General features: G+C 52.9%; 2 protein-coding genes across 10 annotated transcripts in view; one reads left to right on the top strand and one right to left on the bottom strand.

Moving 5' to 3' along the window:
- nin (ninein (GSK3B interacting protein)) overlaps nt 1–1,340 on the bottom strand; it is a 165,940-nt gene extending 164,600 nt beyond the window's left edge. The window contains exon 1 of the mRNA XM_069917054.1: nt 1,304–1,340. The gene's annotated coding sequence lies outside the window, so the exon portion shown is untranslated. The remainder of the gene's footprint in view (nt 1–1,303) is intronic.
- Nucleotides 1–16,296, top strand: part of LOC138753719 (lysophosphatidylserine lipase ABHD12-like) — a 54,135-nt gene that overhangs the window by 9,914 nt on the left and 27,925 nt on the right. For 2 of the 9 annotated variants that reach the window (XM_069917073.1, XM_069917072.1), the window contains exons 2-3: nt 3,028–3,163; nt 14,797–14,907. Coding sequence is in view for 7 of the 9 variants with exons in the window: in XM_069917074.1 (XP_069773175.1) it covers nt 15,275–15,303 (29 nt within the window). In the remaining 2 variants the exon portion in view is untranslated. Of the gene's footprint in view, nt 1–3,027; nt 3,164–14,796; nt 14,908–15,111; nt 15,304–16,296 lie in introns of those variants that run through there. The other 7 variants (XM_069917070.1, XM_069917068.1, XM_069917074.1 and 4 more) reach the window with 6 other exon arrangements.

Genomic DNA, 16,296 nt, shown 5'->3' with positions numbered 1-16,296 from the left:
TGCACCTGTTCAAATGTCTGTAGATTCTTACAATTGTCCCTGCTTCTACCACTTCCTCAAGTAGGTTATTCCATCTACCCACCACCCTCCACAGCAATTTTTCCCTGGATGTTGTCTATGGAAGTGTACAGGTCTCCTTGAGATGTGGTCAATAAGAAGCTGCTCGCTAAGCACAGCAGTGGTAAGGGCAGTAACAAGAACACTTTATAAACTTGCCTCCACGTCAGGAAGTCTGCACTTTGAAATATTTTTTAACCAATTGTTCCTTCAGGGCACTGATGTTTCTTCAGAGCTTCAAAAGTAGGGTCAAATATCCAGCTCTATTCTCTGTTAGTGGAGATGCCTGTATTATGATTCATGTAACCACATTCCAATGAAATGGGTCATGTCATCTTCAGTGTCCCTGAATAAATCATCTTCCGTTCCAATCAATTGCATAAGAGATACCGCACTTTTTGAACAATTTTATCACAGTCTCTACTTTAACTTTGTCCCATGCCTTAAGCATGAAGTTACACGGCATATCAAGTGATGCAGCATGCATTGGCTCACCTTTTGTAAATGATTTGTCTGCACTTGATATCCATGTATTCCATTCCTCGTGCACATGGTCTTTGAATGGCTTGTTCAAGCAGACATCGAGAGGTTGCAATATAGATGTCAAACCACCTGGGATAACCACCATGTAATATTATGTAGTGTTCTCATTTAAGCGGTTATGAAACATATCCCAGACCAGCAAACTCCATTCCTTGCATAAACCACCTGGCTGCCTGTTCCACACTTCTATCCACAGTTTTACACCACTTTCATCCATCCATCCTTTTCATTAAAATGTATAAAAATACCTGCAGGGAATTTCATTTTAGGTTTAATTTTGCGTTTGAAGATTACCATGGGTCTTAACTTTGTCCCGTTGGCCACGCAAAATAACACCATGGTAAACTTGGTCCTTTCATGGCCTGTTCTGGTTTGCACTGTTTTAACACTTTTCCATTCCACTGTTCTATTGCCTATCATGTCAAAATTCAAGGGGGTTTTGTCCATGTTTCCAATATTTGCCAATGCAAACTGGTGATTCTGCTGGTTACGTATAATAAACTGGTGAAAATTTATGATCAAGATGTTTTTGGTAATATCTGTCCAAATTTTGTTTTTTGTTGTAATACCAGATTTTTCCTGTTCATGAAATGGTTGCCTCAAAATCATCACTGAAGCCTGGGTGTGACTTGGCCCAGTGCAGTGCAAATGTTCTTATTTTATTTTGATTGACTATGTAGCAATCTTGCCTCTATTCATGTACCCATTCTGCAACATGATTTTCCAACTCTGGCTAACGAGCGATTCCTCTTCGCATCGAATATTTTTAAAGTCTCTTCTTTCTTCCTCCAATCTCTTACCAACTTTTCATATACGATACAACTCCGATATCTGAAATGGGCTTATGTCAAATAAACATTTCATTCAGAGAAGTGGTCATTTTTAAAAAAACAGCCTAGTAGCAGCAGAAAATCACTTTTGAACAACAAACAACAAGGGAACACTTTTTAAGCATTAAAATAACTCTCACCAAAAAAATCCTGGCCGCCACTGATCAATGACACCTCCCCAACGAGGACCCCTCATGCCAGGAGCCCGAGGTCCCCACAGCCACCAGGACCTTAGATAAATGAGGATTTCGGAGAAGTGGAGTTGTTCTGTATATAAAATTTTATTGCAGCAGCAGAGTTTGTTGATTTTTCTTGGCCATTTCTATCATTTTATTTTAAAACTCACTTCATACTTTCATCGTTTTGATGGAGCCTCCATATAACAATCACCTCCACCCAACTCCCAACAGATCAATCATTGCAATTTTTGGGGGTCAACATATGCTTGATATATGATAAAATCCTTAAAATGAGGCTGAAAAGGGGGGGGGGGGGTCGACTTATAAGCCGAAATACACAGTATGTCTTCTGGTATCTGACCATGTTATCTCCTTCCTGAATGTACTGGTTTCATAGTTGAAAGCCTCTTCTTTTGAGAGGAAATTCTGCTGGCTGTTATCAGCTGTCTCTCCAACTTTCCCTTTCCCAGGTAAAGTTTGCTCTAACAACCCCTCCCTGCCCCATTGTTAACTGATTGTATAATTTGCTAACCTATTCATTTGTACAGTCGTGAGTTCCATGAGATAATGTCCATTTTCACTTTTGAAATGCCTATAATTTGTGTCAACCAGCATCACAGAAGGTATTTTCATGGAAAATGTTCTGCGTTTATCATCATTTTGAAGAGGCGATGAGTGAATTTAACCTCAGCTGGATCTGATAATTCTCACATCCTAAGGCTCATGAAGATGAATTTAGACTTACTGGAGCCAACATCCTAATATATTTTTGATTCTCAAAAGTTATGTTGGAAAATGGATGGTGATCTTGAAGAAGCAGATCAGTTCTATTAAATTTGAGTCTCACTGATTTATTACAAGCATGAAAAGACAAGAGGACAAAAGTAGACAAAAAATGAGGGTCTCCAAAGATGCATCTATTACTGGCAAAATGCACTTATCACTCAACTACTGAAAATGAACCTTTGTGGCATTCCAGAGGACTACATTCACATAGATCTGAAGTTACAAACACATCAGAGGAAAGGTTGTCAGCACTAAATCAGTTTTATCAGCAGTTTAGCAGCTTTATGCTCAGATTACTCATGCCAATTTCCAGTTTTGCAAAAGTAACTCGAAAAGGCACTTTCTAAATTCACATCTTCTGAGATAACCTTTAAATCCCCTATGATGCAAAAATCTACCTTACTGCATCTTAAATATGTTTAGAGGCAGCGATTTTCATAGAAAATCAGTCAGGATTTTGAAAATATTTGGAATGTATTTGAGTAATTTTTGATTATTGAATCTAATACAAATGACCAGTTTAAAAACATTCATGAATAAATATTGTGTACATGTATTTCTTAATATTTATATAACATTTTTGTAACAAAATATGCATGTAAGAGAAAATAATATTTTTTCATGGCTTGCAGCTCTCAAACATCTGAAGTTTATCGTATGTGGCCCTTACATTAAGCAAGTTTGGCCATCTCTGCTATGGGCACTGTGATTGTAGTCAAAGCACAAAACGCTGTAGGAATTCAGCCAATCTCGCAGCATCCATAAGAGGTAAAGATATATTACTGACGTTTTGGGCCTGAGCCCTTCCACAAGAGTGCAAAAAATACAGGCTTATGAATTTAAGGCTGGGGAAAGAAAGGGTGAGTGACAGGAAGGGGAGGAATGCAGGGCATCAGACAAAATGTGTTAATTGGATATGATAAGAGAATTGATTTTTGTTCGGTGAAAGGAGACAGAGGGAAAAGAGCAAAGAGAGACAGAGCTAGATGAGACAGGGTAAGAAGATTGGGGGAAAGGTGGTTTCTAACAGAAATTGGAGTGGTCAATGTTAATGCCTTATGGTTGGAGGGTATCCAAATGGGAGACGAGGTGTTCCTCCAATTTGCGGGTGGTCTCAGTCTGGCAGTGCATGAAACCATGGACAGACATGTCAGCAAGGGAATGGGGCAGGGAACTAAAATGAGTGGTCATTTCCATGCAAGATCATTAGAGATGTCTTCCTTCTTTAAACAACATGGCTTCCCCTTTACTATCATCAGCTTGGCCCTTACCTGCAATCCTCGATTACCTGCACATCTCCCCTGGCCTCCTCTGCCTCCATGCACAATAAGGATAGGATTCCCCTTGTCCTCACCTACCACCTTACAAACCTCCGCATCCAACATATCCTACTCCACCTATGTGATCCCACCACCAGATACAAATATACTTCTCCTTCCCTCTCAGTCTTCTGTAGTCCTCTGTGACTTCCTCATCCCCTCCTCCCTCCCCAACAATCGCCCCTTTGGCACCTACCCTTGACTGCAGGAGATGCTCCACTTGCACCCACACCTCTTCCCTCACTACTATTTGTGACCCCAAATTGTCCTTCTAAGTGAAGCAACACTTCACTTGTAAATCAGCATCCAGTGCTCCTGCTGTGGTCTCCTCTACATTGGAGAAACTGGAAGCAGACTGGTAGATGGCTTCATTGAGCACCTCAGCTCTGTCCACTGCAATCGCATTGAATTCCTAGTAACCACCTATTTCAATTCCATGCCCCATTCCCTTGCTGACCTGTCTGACCGTGGTCTCAGCCACTGCTAGACTGAGGCTACCTGCGAATTGGAGGAACAACACTTCATCTTCTGTATGGGCACTCTCTACCAGATAGCATTAACATCAACTTCTCCAATTTCTAGGCCTCTTTATGGCTCAAGTTAAACAAAAAGTCAATTTTACTTTATATGCTGACGACCTATAAGGCAGATCCCATGGTGCCTTTATATTGAGCTGAGTCGGGAGCCAGCTTCCAGAGCTGAAGGAGGTGGGGCCAGTTAGTGCCACTCATCACTGTGACATCATACTTATGTGCCACAAAGGGAAAGCAGGTATGCTTGAAAATGACGACCAAAGAGCAAGTAAGCGCACTCGTGGAGATCTGTGCAAGCAGTCTTGGGTCTTAAGCAGATCTCCTGCACAACATAATAGCCTCTAATAACCACTTAGGTTTTTTTTTTAAATTCACGGTCCTGGGTCACAGGCTGACAGCATTATCGTGATGTCATCAGCCCAACCCTTTGAAGCCGCTTCCAGCAGAATTTCTTTTAGAAGAGGTGGAGCAACTTCACTCCACCTCTTAAGTGTACCCTTCTTGGCAGATGGAAGCTGAAACGAGTTCGAGCAATCAATCGCCTTCGGCCCTATAAAAGGGCCTTCCATAAGAAACCTCCCCCATCTTTTTGGCCCTCTCCTCCTTTCCTCTAGCTCTCTCTCTTCACTTTTCACTTTTGTCTCCTTTCCGAACCAAAATCAATTCTCACCTTTCCTCTTGTATCTAATACCTTTCGTCTGATTCTCTGCACTCCTCCCCAACCCATTCTTTCCCCAGCATTTAATTCAGATGCCTATATTTTTTCACTCATACTTTGAGGAAGGGCTCAGGCCCAAAATTCTTTATTTCCTGTAATACTCAACTGTAGCCTTGCAATAGTTCAGTAAAGTTATAAACATTTCAAATTTTTACCTTGATTTGAACATTATCACCTATTAATAGAGTTTAATAATCTGCCATATATTCTTGTGTAAAAATAGAATTTTTATGCTATTTTTAATATTAAATTTATTGGGGTTGACTATGACATGGATACTACTTTTGAGGGGTTGAAAATTCACATTAGAATCCAAAACATCGTATCAGTAGCAGAAGTCTAAGTGATTACTAATCAAATAAAAAAACAAAAAACACAATGAATTAAATAACAAAATGTGTCCAAACAAGTAATAAAACCATAATAAGGTGATGTAGCTCTTAGAAATATTTTCTTACACTTGCTCATTTATTTTGTATCCATCACATGAAAACAGCCTAGCTTAGGTTGAAATTTGTATAAAATGCATAATTACAATATACCATCATTACTGGTATCTACTGTAATACTGTGCACATGGCTGCAACCTAACCGTACCTGGTCACATCACAAAACCATCAACCACAATTTCATATTCGTGGTTAAAGTCACGCTCTATCACAGGTTTGTTATGGTATACCCAGTATATCAGTTTTGAATTTTCATTTCTAATTACAGTAATTCAATGCATCTTAAGGCTATACCGGTAATACTAAAATGGTAGACATACATTACATAGACATACATTACTCTCCACCCAAGTAACTGTATCTCCACTGAACATGTTTTCTTCATTTTCATCATAGATGGATTTGGGACTTATGGTATTATTTCCTTTACTGTATTTTTGTTTTTTTTAAAAATCCATTCAAAGCATCTTCTGTCACAAAATTATCAAATAAATAATGAGAATAGAAACAAAAATAATTGCCGGTAGTAGAGAAGAGAGGTATCTAGCAGGTATAGGCAACATGGAGCAAAATGAGGTACTTGAAGAGTACCTCAAAAAAGAAATCTGGAAGCTAAAAGAAGACATGAGGTTGCTTTGGCAGACAATTCCATGTTCTTCAACATTGAATCAAGTGTTAAATCATGAGAATGAATGATATCATCAAACGGATCCTCTTTATCACTGCCTGTAGTCAGAGGTAGTACATCATCTGCTTCCTCTTGATCCAAGTCATCTCATATATAAGTCTTCTGTACTATCCAATACATTCAAAATTCCATATTTCTTAACAATAATGCCAGCTTTCATTTCCCTCATTTCATACTGGCTTTCATTTGTGTATGATTTTTCTCCATCATGCATCCAGTAACTCCAATCTCATCATGTCCTTAAATGGCTTATTGATACTAACGTCTATTGGTTGCAAATCCATCGGGAATTACAGGTATGTCAGTAATTTGTAATCGAAGGTTACCAACAACATTCTCACTAGATGTGCTGATCCCAGATGAGCAAACTCTTTTCCTCACATGTCCATCAGATAGTAAATTCCAAATTTCCTTTATCCATTTTCAACATCCACCTCTGTCAGCCTTGTGGATGTACATGGACAATTCCTTTTGGCAAAGTTTTCCTATTGAAAAAACTAAAATGTAACACCACCAGCCATGCAAGAAAACAACTGAATTAATCAAGGCTACTTTTCTCATAGCCACTGGTTATTAGTTCACACAGTTCGATTCTCCAGCCCATCAAGAGTAATGGGGTGTTTCGTCCATGTTCCCAGTGTAGCCTTCCTTTCTGCCGATGTCTGATTACCAAGTGGCGAAGCCGCAATATGATCTGGATCAGCAGGCAGTTCTTGTGAAATCTTGGTTCGCATGGCCACTAAGAGTAACATTTTTTTCATCACCCCCCCCCCCCCCCTCATTGTGGCCTCTTGCAAGGTTGACCTCTGTCAGCCCCCCCCATCGTGGCCTCTTGCAAGGTTGACCTCCTGGTCAGTCCCCACTCCCCATTGTGGCCTCTTGCAAGGTTGACCTCTGTCTGCCCCCCCCCTCATCGTGGCCTCTTGCAAGGTTGACCTCTGTCAGCCCCCCCCCCATCGTGGCCTCTTGCAAGGTTGACCTCTCTCAGTCCCCACTCCCCATTGTGGCCTCTTGCAACGTTGACCTCTGTTTTGCCCCCCCCCTCATCGTGGCCTCTTGCAAGGTTGACCTCTGTCAGCCCCCCCCCCTCATCGTGGCCTCTTGCAAGGTTGACCTCTGTCAGCCCCCCCCCATCGTGGCCTCTTGCAAGGTTGACCTCTGTCAGCCCCCCCCCCTCATCGTGGCTTCTTGCAAAGTTGACCTCTGTCACCGCCTCCCCCTCCCCCCCATCGTGGCCTCTTGCAAGGTTGACCTCTGTCAGCCCCCCCCCATCGTGGCCTCTTGCAAGGTTGACCTCTGTCAGCCCCCCCCCCCTCATCGTGGCTTCTTGCAAAGTTGACCTCTGTCAGCGCCTCCCCCTCCCCCCCATCATGGCCTCTTGCAAGGTTGACCTCTGTCAGCCCACCCCCATCGTGGCCTCTTGCAAGGTTGACCTGTCAGCACCCCCCCCCATCGTGGCCTCTTGCAAGGTTGACCTCTGTCAGCCCACCCCCCCATCGTGGGCTCTTGCAAGGTTGACCTCTGTCAGCCCCCCCCCCCATCGTGGCCTCTTGCAAGGTTGACCTCCGTCAGCGCCTCCCCCCCCCATCGTGGGCTCTTGCAAGGTTGACCTCTGTCAGCGCCTCCCCCCCATCGTGGCTCTTGCAAGGTTGACCTCTGTCAGCGCCTCCCCCCCCCCCCATCGTGGCCTCTTGCAAGGTTGACCTGTCAGCCCCCCCCCCCATCGTGGCCTCTTGCAAGGTTGACCTCTGTCAGCCCCCCCCCCCCATCGTGGCCTCTTGCAAGGTTGACCTCCGTCAGCGCCTCCCCCCCCCATCGTGGCCTCTTGCAAGGTTGACCTCTGTCAGCGCCTCCCCCCCCCATCGTGGCCTCTTGCAAGGTTGACCTGTCAGCACCCCCCCCCATCGTGGCCTCTTGCAAGGTTGACCTCTGTCAGCCCACCCCCCCATCATGGGCTCTTGCAAGGTTGACCTCTGTCAGCGCCCCCCCTCATCGTGGCCTCTTGCAAGTTTGACCCCTGTCAGCCCCCCCCACCCCATCGTGGCCTCCTGCAAGGTTGACCTCTGTCAGCGCCTCCCCCCCATCGTGGATCTTGCAAGGTTGACCTCTGTCAGCGCCTCCCCCCCCCCCATCGTGGCCTCTTGCAAGGTTGACCTCTGTCAGCGCCTCCCCCCCATCGTGGCTCTTGCAAGGTTGACCTCTGTCAGCGCCTCCCCCCCCCCATCGTGGCCTCTTGCAAGGTTGACCTGTCAGCCCCCCCCCCATCGTGGCCTCTTGCAAGGTTGACCTCTGTCAGCCCCCCCCCCCCCCATCGTGGCCTCTTGCAAGGTTGACCTCTGTCAGCGCCTCCCCCCCCCATCGTGGGCTCTTGCAAGGTTGACCTCTGTCAGCGCCTCCCCCCCATCGTGGCTCTTGCAAGGTTGATCTCTGTCAGCGCCTCCCCCCCCCCCATCGTGGCCTCTTGCAAGGTTGACCTCTGTCAGCCCCCCCCCCCCCCCCATCATGGCCACTTGCAAGGTTGACCTCCGTCAGCGCCTCCCCCTCCCCCCCATCGTGGCCTCTTGCAAGGTTGACCTCCGTCAGCGCCTCCCCCTCCCCCCCATCGTGGCCTCTTGCAAGGTTGACCTCCGTCAGCGCCTCCCCCTCCCCCCCATCGTGGCCTCTTGCAAGGTTGACCTCCGTCAGCGCCTCCCCCTCCCCCCCATCGTGGCCTCTTGCAAGGTTGACCTCTGTCAGCGCCTCCCCCCCATCGTGGATCTTGCAAGGTTGACCTCTGTCAGCGCCCCCCCCCCCCCATCGTGGGCTCTTGCAAGGTTGACCTCTGTCAGCCCCCCCCCCATCGTGGGCTCTTGCAAGGTTGACCTCTGTCAGCGCCTCCCCCCCATCGTGGATCTTGCAAGGTTGACCTCTGTCAGCGCCTCCCCCCCCCATCGTGGCCTCTTGCAAGGTTGACCTCTGTCAGCGCCTCCCCCCCATCGTGGCTCTTGCAAGGTTGACCTCTGTCAGCGCCTCCCCCCCCCCATCGTGGCCTCTTGCAAGGTTGACCTGTCAGCCCTCCCCCCCATCGTGGCCTCTTGCAAGGTTGACCTCTTTCAGCCCCCCCCCCCCATCGTGGCCTCTTGCAAGGTTGACCTCTGTCAGCGCCTCCCCCCCCCCATCGTGGGCTCTTGCAAGGTTGACCTCTGTCAGCACCTCCCCCCCATCGTGGCTCTTGCAAGGTTGATCTCTGTCAGCGCCTCCCCCCCCCCATCATGGCCTCTTGCAAGGTTGACCTGTCAGCCCCCCCCCCCCATCGTGGCCTCTTGCAAGGTTGACCTCCGTCAGCGCCTCCCCCTCCCCCCCATCGTGGCCTCTTGCAAGGTTGACCTCCGTCAGCGCCTCCCCCTCCCCCCCATCGTGGCCTCTTGCAAGGTTGACCTCCGTCAGCGCCTCCCCCTCCCCCCCATCGTGGCCTCTTGCAAGGTTGACCTCCGTCAGCGCCTCCCCCTCCCCCCCATCGTGGCCTCTTGCAAGGTTGACATCCGTCAGCGCCTCCCCCTCTCCCCCATCGTGGCCTCTTGCAAGGTTGACCTGTCAGCCCCCCCCCCCCATCGTGGCCTCTTGCAAGGTTGACCTCTGTCAGCCCCCCCCCCCCCCATCGTGGGCTCTTGCAAGGTTGACCTCTGTCAGCCCCCCCCCCCATCGTGGCCTCTTGCAAGGTTGACCTCTGTCAGCCCCCCCCCCCCATCGTGGCCTCTTGCAAGGTTGACCTCTGTCAGCGCCTCTCCCCCCCCTCATCGTGGGCTCTTGCAAGGTTGACCTCTGTCAGCGCCTCCCCCCCATCGTGGCTCTTGCAAGGTTGATCTCTGTCAGCGCCTCCCCCCCCCCCCATCGTGGCCTCTTGCAAGGTTGACCTGTCAGCCCCCCCCCCATCGTGGCCTCTTGCAAGGTTGACCTCTGTCAGCCCCCCCCCCCCCATCGTGGCCTCCCCCTCCCCCCCATCGTGGCCTCTTGCAAGGTTGACCTGTCAGCCCCCCCCCCATCGTGGCCTCTTGCAAGGTTGACCTCTGTCAGCTCCCCTCCCCCCATCGTGGCCTCTTGCAAGGTTGACCTCTGTCAGCGCCTCCCCCCCCCCATCGTGGGCTCTTGCAAGGTTGACCTCTGTCAGCGCCTCCCCCCCATCGTGGCTCTTGCAAGGTTGATCTCTGTCAGCGCCTCCCCCCCCCCCATCGTGGCCTCTTGCAAGGTTGACCTGTCAGCCCCCCCCCCCCCCATCGTGGCCTCTTGCAAGGTTGACCTCTGTCAGCGCCTCTCCCCCCCCCATCGTGGGCTCTTGCAAGGTTGACCTCTGTCAGCGCCTCCCCCCCATCGTGGCTCTTGCAAGGTTGATCTCTGTCAGCGCCTCCCCCCCCCCCCATCGTGGCCTCTTGCAAGGTTGACCTGTCAGCCCCCCCCCATCGTGGCCTCTTGCAAGGTTGACCTCTGTCAGCCCCCCCCCCCCCCCCCATCGTGGCCTCTTGCAAGGTTGACCTCCGTCAGCGCCTCCCCCTCCCCCCCATCGTGGCCTCTTGCAAGGTTGACCTCCGTCAGCGCCTCCCCCTCCCCCCCATTGTGGCCTCTTGCAAGGTTGACCTCCGTCAGCGCCTCCCCCTCCCCCCCATCGTGGGCTCTTGCAAGGTTGACCTGTCAGCCCCCCCCCCATCGTGGCCTCTTGCAAGGTTGACCTCTGTCAGCCCCCCCTCCCCCCATCGTGGCCTCTTGCAAGGTTGACCTCTGTCAGCGCCTCCCCCCCCCCATCGTGGGCTCTTGCAAGGTTGACCTCTGTCAGCGCCTCCCCCCCATCGTGGCTCTTGCAAGGTTGATCTCTGTCAGCGCCTCCCCCCCCCCCATCGTGGCCTCTTGCAAGGTTGACCTGTCAGCCCCCCCCCCCCCCATCGTGGCCTCTTGCAAGGTTGACCTCCGTCAGCGCCTCCCCCTCCCCCCCATCGTGGCCTCTTGCAAGGTTGACCTCCGTCAGCGCCTCCCCCTCCCCCCCATCGTGGCCTCTTGCAAGGTTGACCTCCGTCAGCGCCTCCCCCTCCCCCCCATCGTGGCCTCTTGCAAGGTTGACCTCCGTCAGCGCCTCCCCCTCTCCCCCATCGTGGCCTCTTGCAAGGTTGACCTGTCAGCCCCCCCCCCCATCGTGGCCTCTTGCAAGGTTGACCTCTGTCAGCCCCCCCCCCCCCATCGTGGGCTCTTGCAAGGTTGACCTCTGTCAGCCCCCCCCCCATCGTGGCCTCTTGCAAGGTTGACCTCTGTCAGCCCCCCCCCCCACCATCGTGGCCTCTTGCAAGGTTGACCTCTGTCAGCGCCTCTCCCCCCCCCATCGTGGGCTCTTGCAAGGTTGACCTCTGTCAGCGCCTCCCCCCCATCGTGGCTCTTGCAAGGTTGATCTCTGTCAGCGCCTCCCCCCCCCCCATCGTGGCCTCTTGCAAGGTTGACCTGTCAGCCCCCCCCCCCCCCATCGTGGCCTCTTGCAAGGTTGACCTCTGTCAGCGCCTCCCCCTCCCCCCCATCGTGGCCTCTTGCAAGGTTGACCTCCGTCAGCGCCTCCCCCTCCCCCCCATCGTGGTCTCTTGCAAGGTTGACCTCCGTCAGCGCCTCCCCCTCCCCCTCCCCCCCATCGTGGCCTCTTGCAAGGTTGACCTCCGTCAGCGCCTCCCCCTCCCCCCCATCGTGGCCTCTTGCAAGGTTGACCTCCGTCAGCGCCTCCCCCTCTCCCCCATCGTGGCCTCTTGCAAGGTTGACCTGTCAGCACCCCCCCCCATCGTGGCCTCTTGCAAGGTTGACCTCTGTCAGCCCCCCCCCCCCATCGTGGGCTCTTGCAAGGTTGACCTCTGTCAGCCCCCCCCCCATCGTGGCCACTTGCAAGGTTGACCTCTGTCAGCCCCCCCCCCCCATCGTGGCCTCTTGCAAGGTTGACCTCTGTTAGCCCCCCCCCCCCATCGTGGGCTCTTGCAAGGTTGACCTCTGTCAGCCCCCCCCCCCCATCGTGGCCTCTTGCAAGGTTGACCTCTGTCAGCCCCCCCCCCCCCCATCGTGGCCTCTTGCAAGGTTGACCTCTGTCAGCGCCTCTCCCCCCCCCATCGTGGGCTCTTGCAAGGTTGACCTCTGTCAGCGCCTCCCCCCCATCGTGGCTCTTGCAAGGTTGATCTCTGTCAGCGCCTCCCCCCCCCCCCATCGTGGCCTCTTGCAAGGTTGACCTGTCAGCCCCCCCCCATCGTGGCCTCTTGCAAGGTTGACGTCCGTCAGCGCCTCCCCCTCCCCCCCATCGTGGCCTCTTGCAAGGTTGACCTCCGTCAGCGCCTCCCCCTCCCCCCCATTGTGGCCTCTTGCAAGGTTGACCTCCGTCAGCGCCTCCCCCTCCCCCCCATCGTGGGCTCTTGCAAGGTTGACCTGTCAGCCCCCCCCCCCATCGTGGCCTCTTGCAAGGTTGACCTCTGTCAGCCCCCCCTCCCCCCATCGTGGCCTCTTGCAAGGTTGACCTCTGTCAGCGCCTCCCCCCCCCCATCGTGGGCTCTTGCAAGGTTGACCTCTGTCAGCGCCTCCCCCCCATCGTGGCTCTTGCAAGGTTGATCTCTGTCAGCGCCTCCCCCCCCCCATCGTGGCCTCTTGCAAGGTTGACCTGTCAGCCCCCCCCCCCCCCCCCATCGTGGCCTCTTGCAAGGTTGACCTCCGTCAGCGCCTCCCCCTCCCCCCCATCGTGGCCTCTTGCAAGGTTGACCTCCGTCAGCGCCTCCCCCTCCCCCCCATCGTGGCCTCTTGCAAGGTTGACCTCCGTCAGCGCCTCCCCCTCCCCCCCATCGTGGCCTCTTGCAAGGTTGACCTCCGTCAGCGCCTCCCCCTCCCCCCCATCGTGGCCTCTTGCAAGGTTGACCTCCGTCAGCGCCTCCCCCTCCCCCCCATCGTGGCCTCTTGCAAGGTTGACCTCCGTCAGCGCCTCCCCCTCCCCCCCATCGTGGCCTCTTGCAAGGTTGACCTCCGTCAGCGCCTCCCCCTCTCCCCCATCGTGGCCTCTTGCAAGGTTGACCTGTCAGCCCCCCCCCCCATCGTGGCCTCTTGCAAGGTTGACCTCTGTCAGCCCCCCCCCCCCCATCGTGGGCTCTTGCAAGGTTGACCTCTGTCAGCCCCCCCCCCATCGTGGCCTCTTGCAAGGTTGACCTCTGTCAGCCCCCCCCCCCCCATCGTGGCCTCTTGCAAGGTTGACCTCTGTCAGCGCCTCTCCCCCCCCCATCGTGGCCTCTTGCAAGGTTGACCTCTGTCAGCGCCTCCCCCCCATCGTGGCTCTTGCAAGGTTGATCTCTGTCAGCGCCTCCCCCCCCCCCATCGTGGCCTCTTGCAAGGTTGACCTGTCAGCCCCCCCCCATCGTGGCCTCTTGCAAGGTTGACCTCTGTCAGCCCCCCCCCCCCCCCCCCCCATCGTGGCCTCTTGCAAGGTTGACCTCTGTCAGCGCCTCCCCCTCCCCCCCATCGTGGCCTCTTGCAAGGTTGACCTCCGTCAGCGCCTCCCCCTCCCCCCCATCGTGGCCTCTTGCAAGGTTGACCTCCGTCAGCGCCTCCCCCTCTCCCCCATCGTGGCCTCTTGCAAGGTTGACCTGTCAGCCCCCCCCCCATCGTGGCCTCTTGCAAGGTTGACCTCATTCAGCCCCCCCCCCCCATCGTGGGCTCTTGCAAGGTTGACCTCTGTCAGCCCCCCCCCCCCATCGTGGCCTCTTGCAAGGTTGACCTCTGTCAGCCCCCCCCCCCCCATCGTGGCCTCTTGCAAGGTTGACCTCTGTCAGCGCCTCTCCCCCCCCCATCGTGGGCTCTTGCAAGGTTGACCTCTGTCAGCGCCTCCCCCCCATCGTGGCTCTTGCAAGGTTGATCTCTGTCAGCGCCTCCCCCCCCCCATCGTGGCCTCTTGCAAGGTTGACCTGTCAGCCCCCCCCCCCCCCATCGTGGCCTCTTGCAAGGTTGACCTCCGTCAGCGCCTCCCCCTCCCCCCCATCGTGGCCTCTTGCAAGGTTGACCTCCGTCAGCGCCTCCCCCTCCCCCCCATCGTGGCCTCTTGCAAGGTTGACCTCCGTCAGCGCCTCCCCCTCCCCCCCATCGTGGCCTCTTGCAAGGTTGACCTCTGTCAGCGCCTCTCCCCCCCCCATCGTGGGCTCTTGCAAGGTTGACCTCTGTCAGCGCCTCCCCCCCATCGTGGCTCTTGCAAGGTTAATCTCTGTCAGCGCCTCCCCCCCCCCCATCGTGGCCTCTTGCAAGGTTGACCTGTCAGCCCCCCCCATCGTGGGCTCTTGCAAGGTTGACCTCTGTCAGCGCCTTTCTTTCCGGCGTGGTCTTGAAGTTTGTTCTTTCAGGGGTTTCTCACAACATTCTCTCGCTGCTACTTATTTGTCTTCTCAGCAACTCTGACGACTTTTAGTTTAAATGCGCCGAATTTTGTTGTTTCTCCTCTCGCTGGAGGGCACCTTTACAGAAAATGATGACATTTTATAACCTCCCTCCACTCCACTATAGGACCGAGTCCCACGACTCACGAGTGGTGCAGACAGGTCATGCCCCACCTTGACCCTGACGCAATTTTTAAATTTTCGCCTCAAATTCTTCAATTTCTCGGGTTTTCTCATCGACGATTTTTCTTTCTTAACGTTGATACTAACATTTTGAGCAATTTTTTTCTGATTCAAAAAGGTCTCCTCATTGTCGTGGAGAAAACTGCACGTACAAGTCGAATCCTGCACAAAGCAAGACCGTGAAACAAGAGCGAAGGGATCAGAAGTTTTAATGATCTGAAACTGGACGGTAATAATCTGGGGTTCCTGCATTTCGGCCCAATCGGCCTCGCTGCGCCGTCAGTCCGCGTCCGACTGCCATGCACAACCACTTCCAGTCAGTCAGCAGCGCGCAGACCGGGTCAGGGCTGGCGCGCGGAGCGTCATCAGAGGCCGGGGGCGGGGCCCAGCGAGAGCGCGTGACGTCGCAGAGGCCGGGGGCGGGGCCCAGCGAGAGTGCGTGTGACGTCTCAGGGGGCGGGGCCAAGCCGGCCGTGCGGCGGCGGCAGTTCGAGGGGATGGCCAAGTGGCGCTCCCTGGCGTTACAGAGAGGTGCTGGCTTCATGCATGGTTGACCTGTGGGCGTGCGAGGTGATCTTGATCTCTTTCTCTCGAGCATGAGTGCGCTGGGCAGGGCGGCTGGCAGGTTAGTTTGAAACCGTAGGACTAAGGTCTGGGAGGGGGGGACTCGGGATCCAAGGTGGAAGGGGAGAGGAGCCCTCACGAAGTTCTTCATCTCCCAGAGAAGTGGGCTCCACCTGAAGGAAGGCTCTATTAACCAGGTCGACTATCCACTGACACTTGGCCAGTCCTGTATATATTTGATTCAGAATTATTTTATTGTCATTCCTTTCCTTTCCTCTTAAAATATTTTTATTGAGTTAAACATAACCATCCATATATGGGTAGGTCACGTCTCCAGAATGGAGGACCATCGCCTTCCCAAGATCGTGTTATATGGCGAGCTCTCCACTGGCCACCGTGACAGAGGTGCACCAAAGAAAAGGTACAAGGACTGCCTAAAGAAATCTCTTGGTGCCTGCCACATTGACCACCGCCAGTGGGCTGATAACGCCTCAAACCGTGCATCTTGGCGCCTCACAGTTTGGCGGGCAGCAACCTCCTTTGAAGAAGACCGCAGAGCCCACCTCACTGACAAAAGGCAAAGGAGGAAAAACCCAACCCCAGCCCACCAATTTTCCCTTGCAACCGCTGCAACCGTGCCTGCCTGTCCCACATCGGACTTGTCAGTCACCAATGAGCCTACAGCAGACGTGGACATACCCTTCCATAAATCTTCATCTGCGAAGCCAAGCCAAAGAAGAAGAAAAAAACAAGGCAAAATAATAACCTCTACATAACAAAATTGAGTAAATACACAGTTGCCATATTTTAAATTCCATCCCTTAATATTAATTGTGATTAAAATAATTATACATATAAATCAATTATTTACTATTACAACAAATCACAAAAACTGCAAGGCAGGTGGGGAATTCCTTTATTTAATCTCACGAGTTCAATCAATCAAGATAACATGGTGATATGTATGCCTAGATCAGGACTATGTGTGTTTTGTAAGAGAAACTGCATGTAATGCCCAATGTCTTTTTGGTGGAAGGGACTGTGGGTTTGGGAA

Source organism: Narcine bancroftii, chromosome 2, assembly GCF_036971445.1.
Source record: "Narcine bancroftii isolate sNarBan1 chromosome 2, sNarBan1.hap1, whole genome shotgun sequence".
Classification (NCBI taxonomy): domain Eukaryota; kingdom Metazoa; phylum Chordata; class Chondrichthyes; order Torpediniformes; family Narcinidae; genus Narcine; species Narcine bancroftii.
The sequence above is the reverse complement of the archived record's forward strand: the minus strand, read 5'-3'. Positions and strand labels throughout refer to the sequence as shown.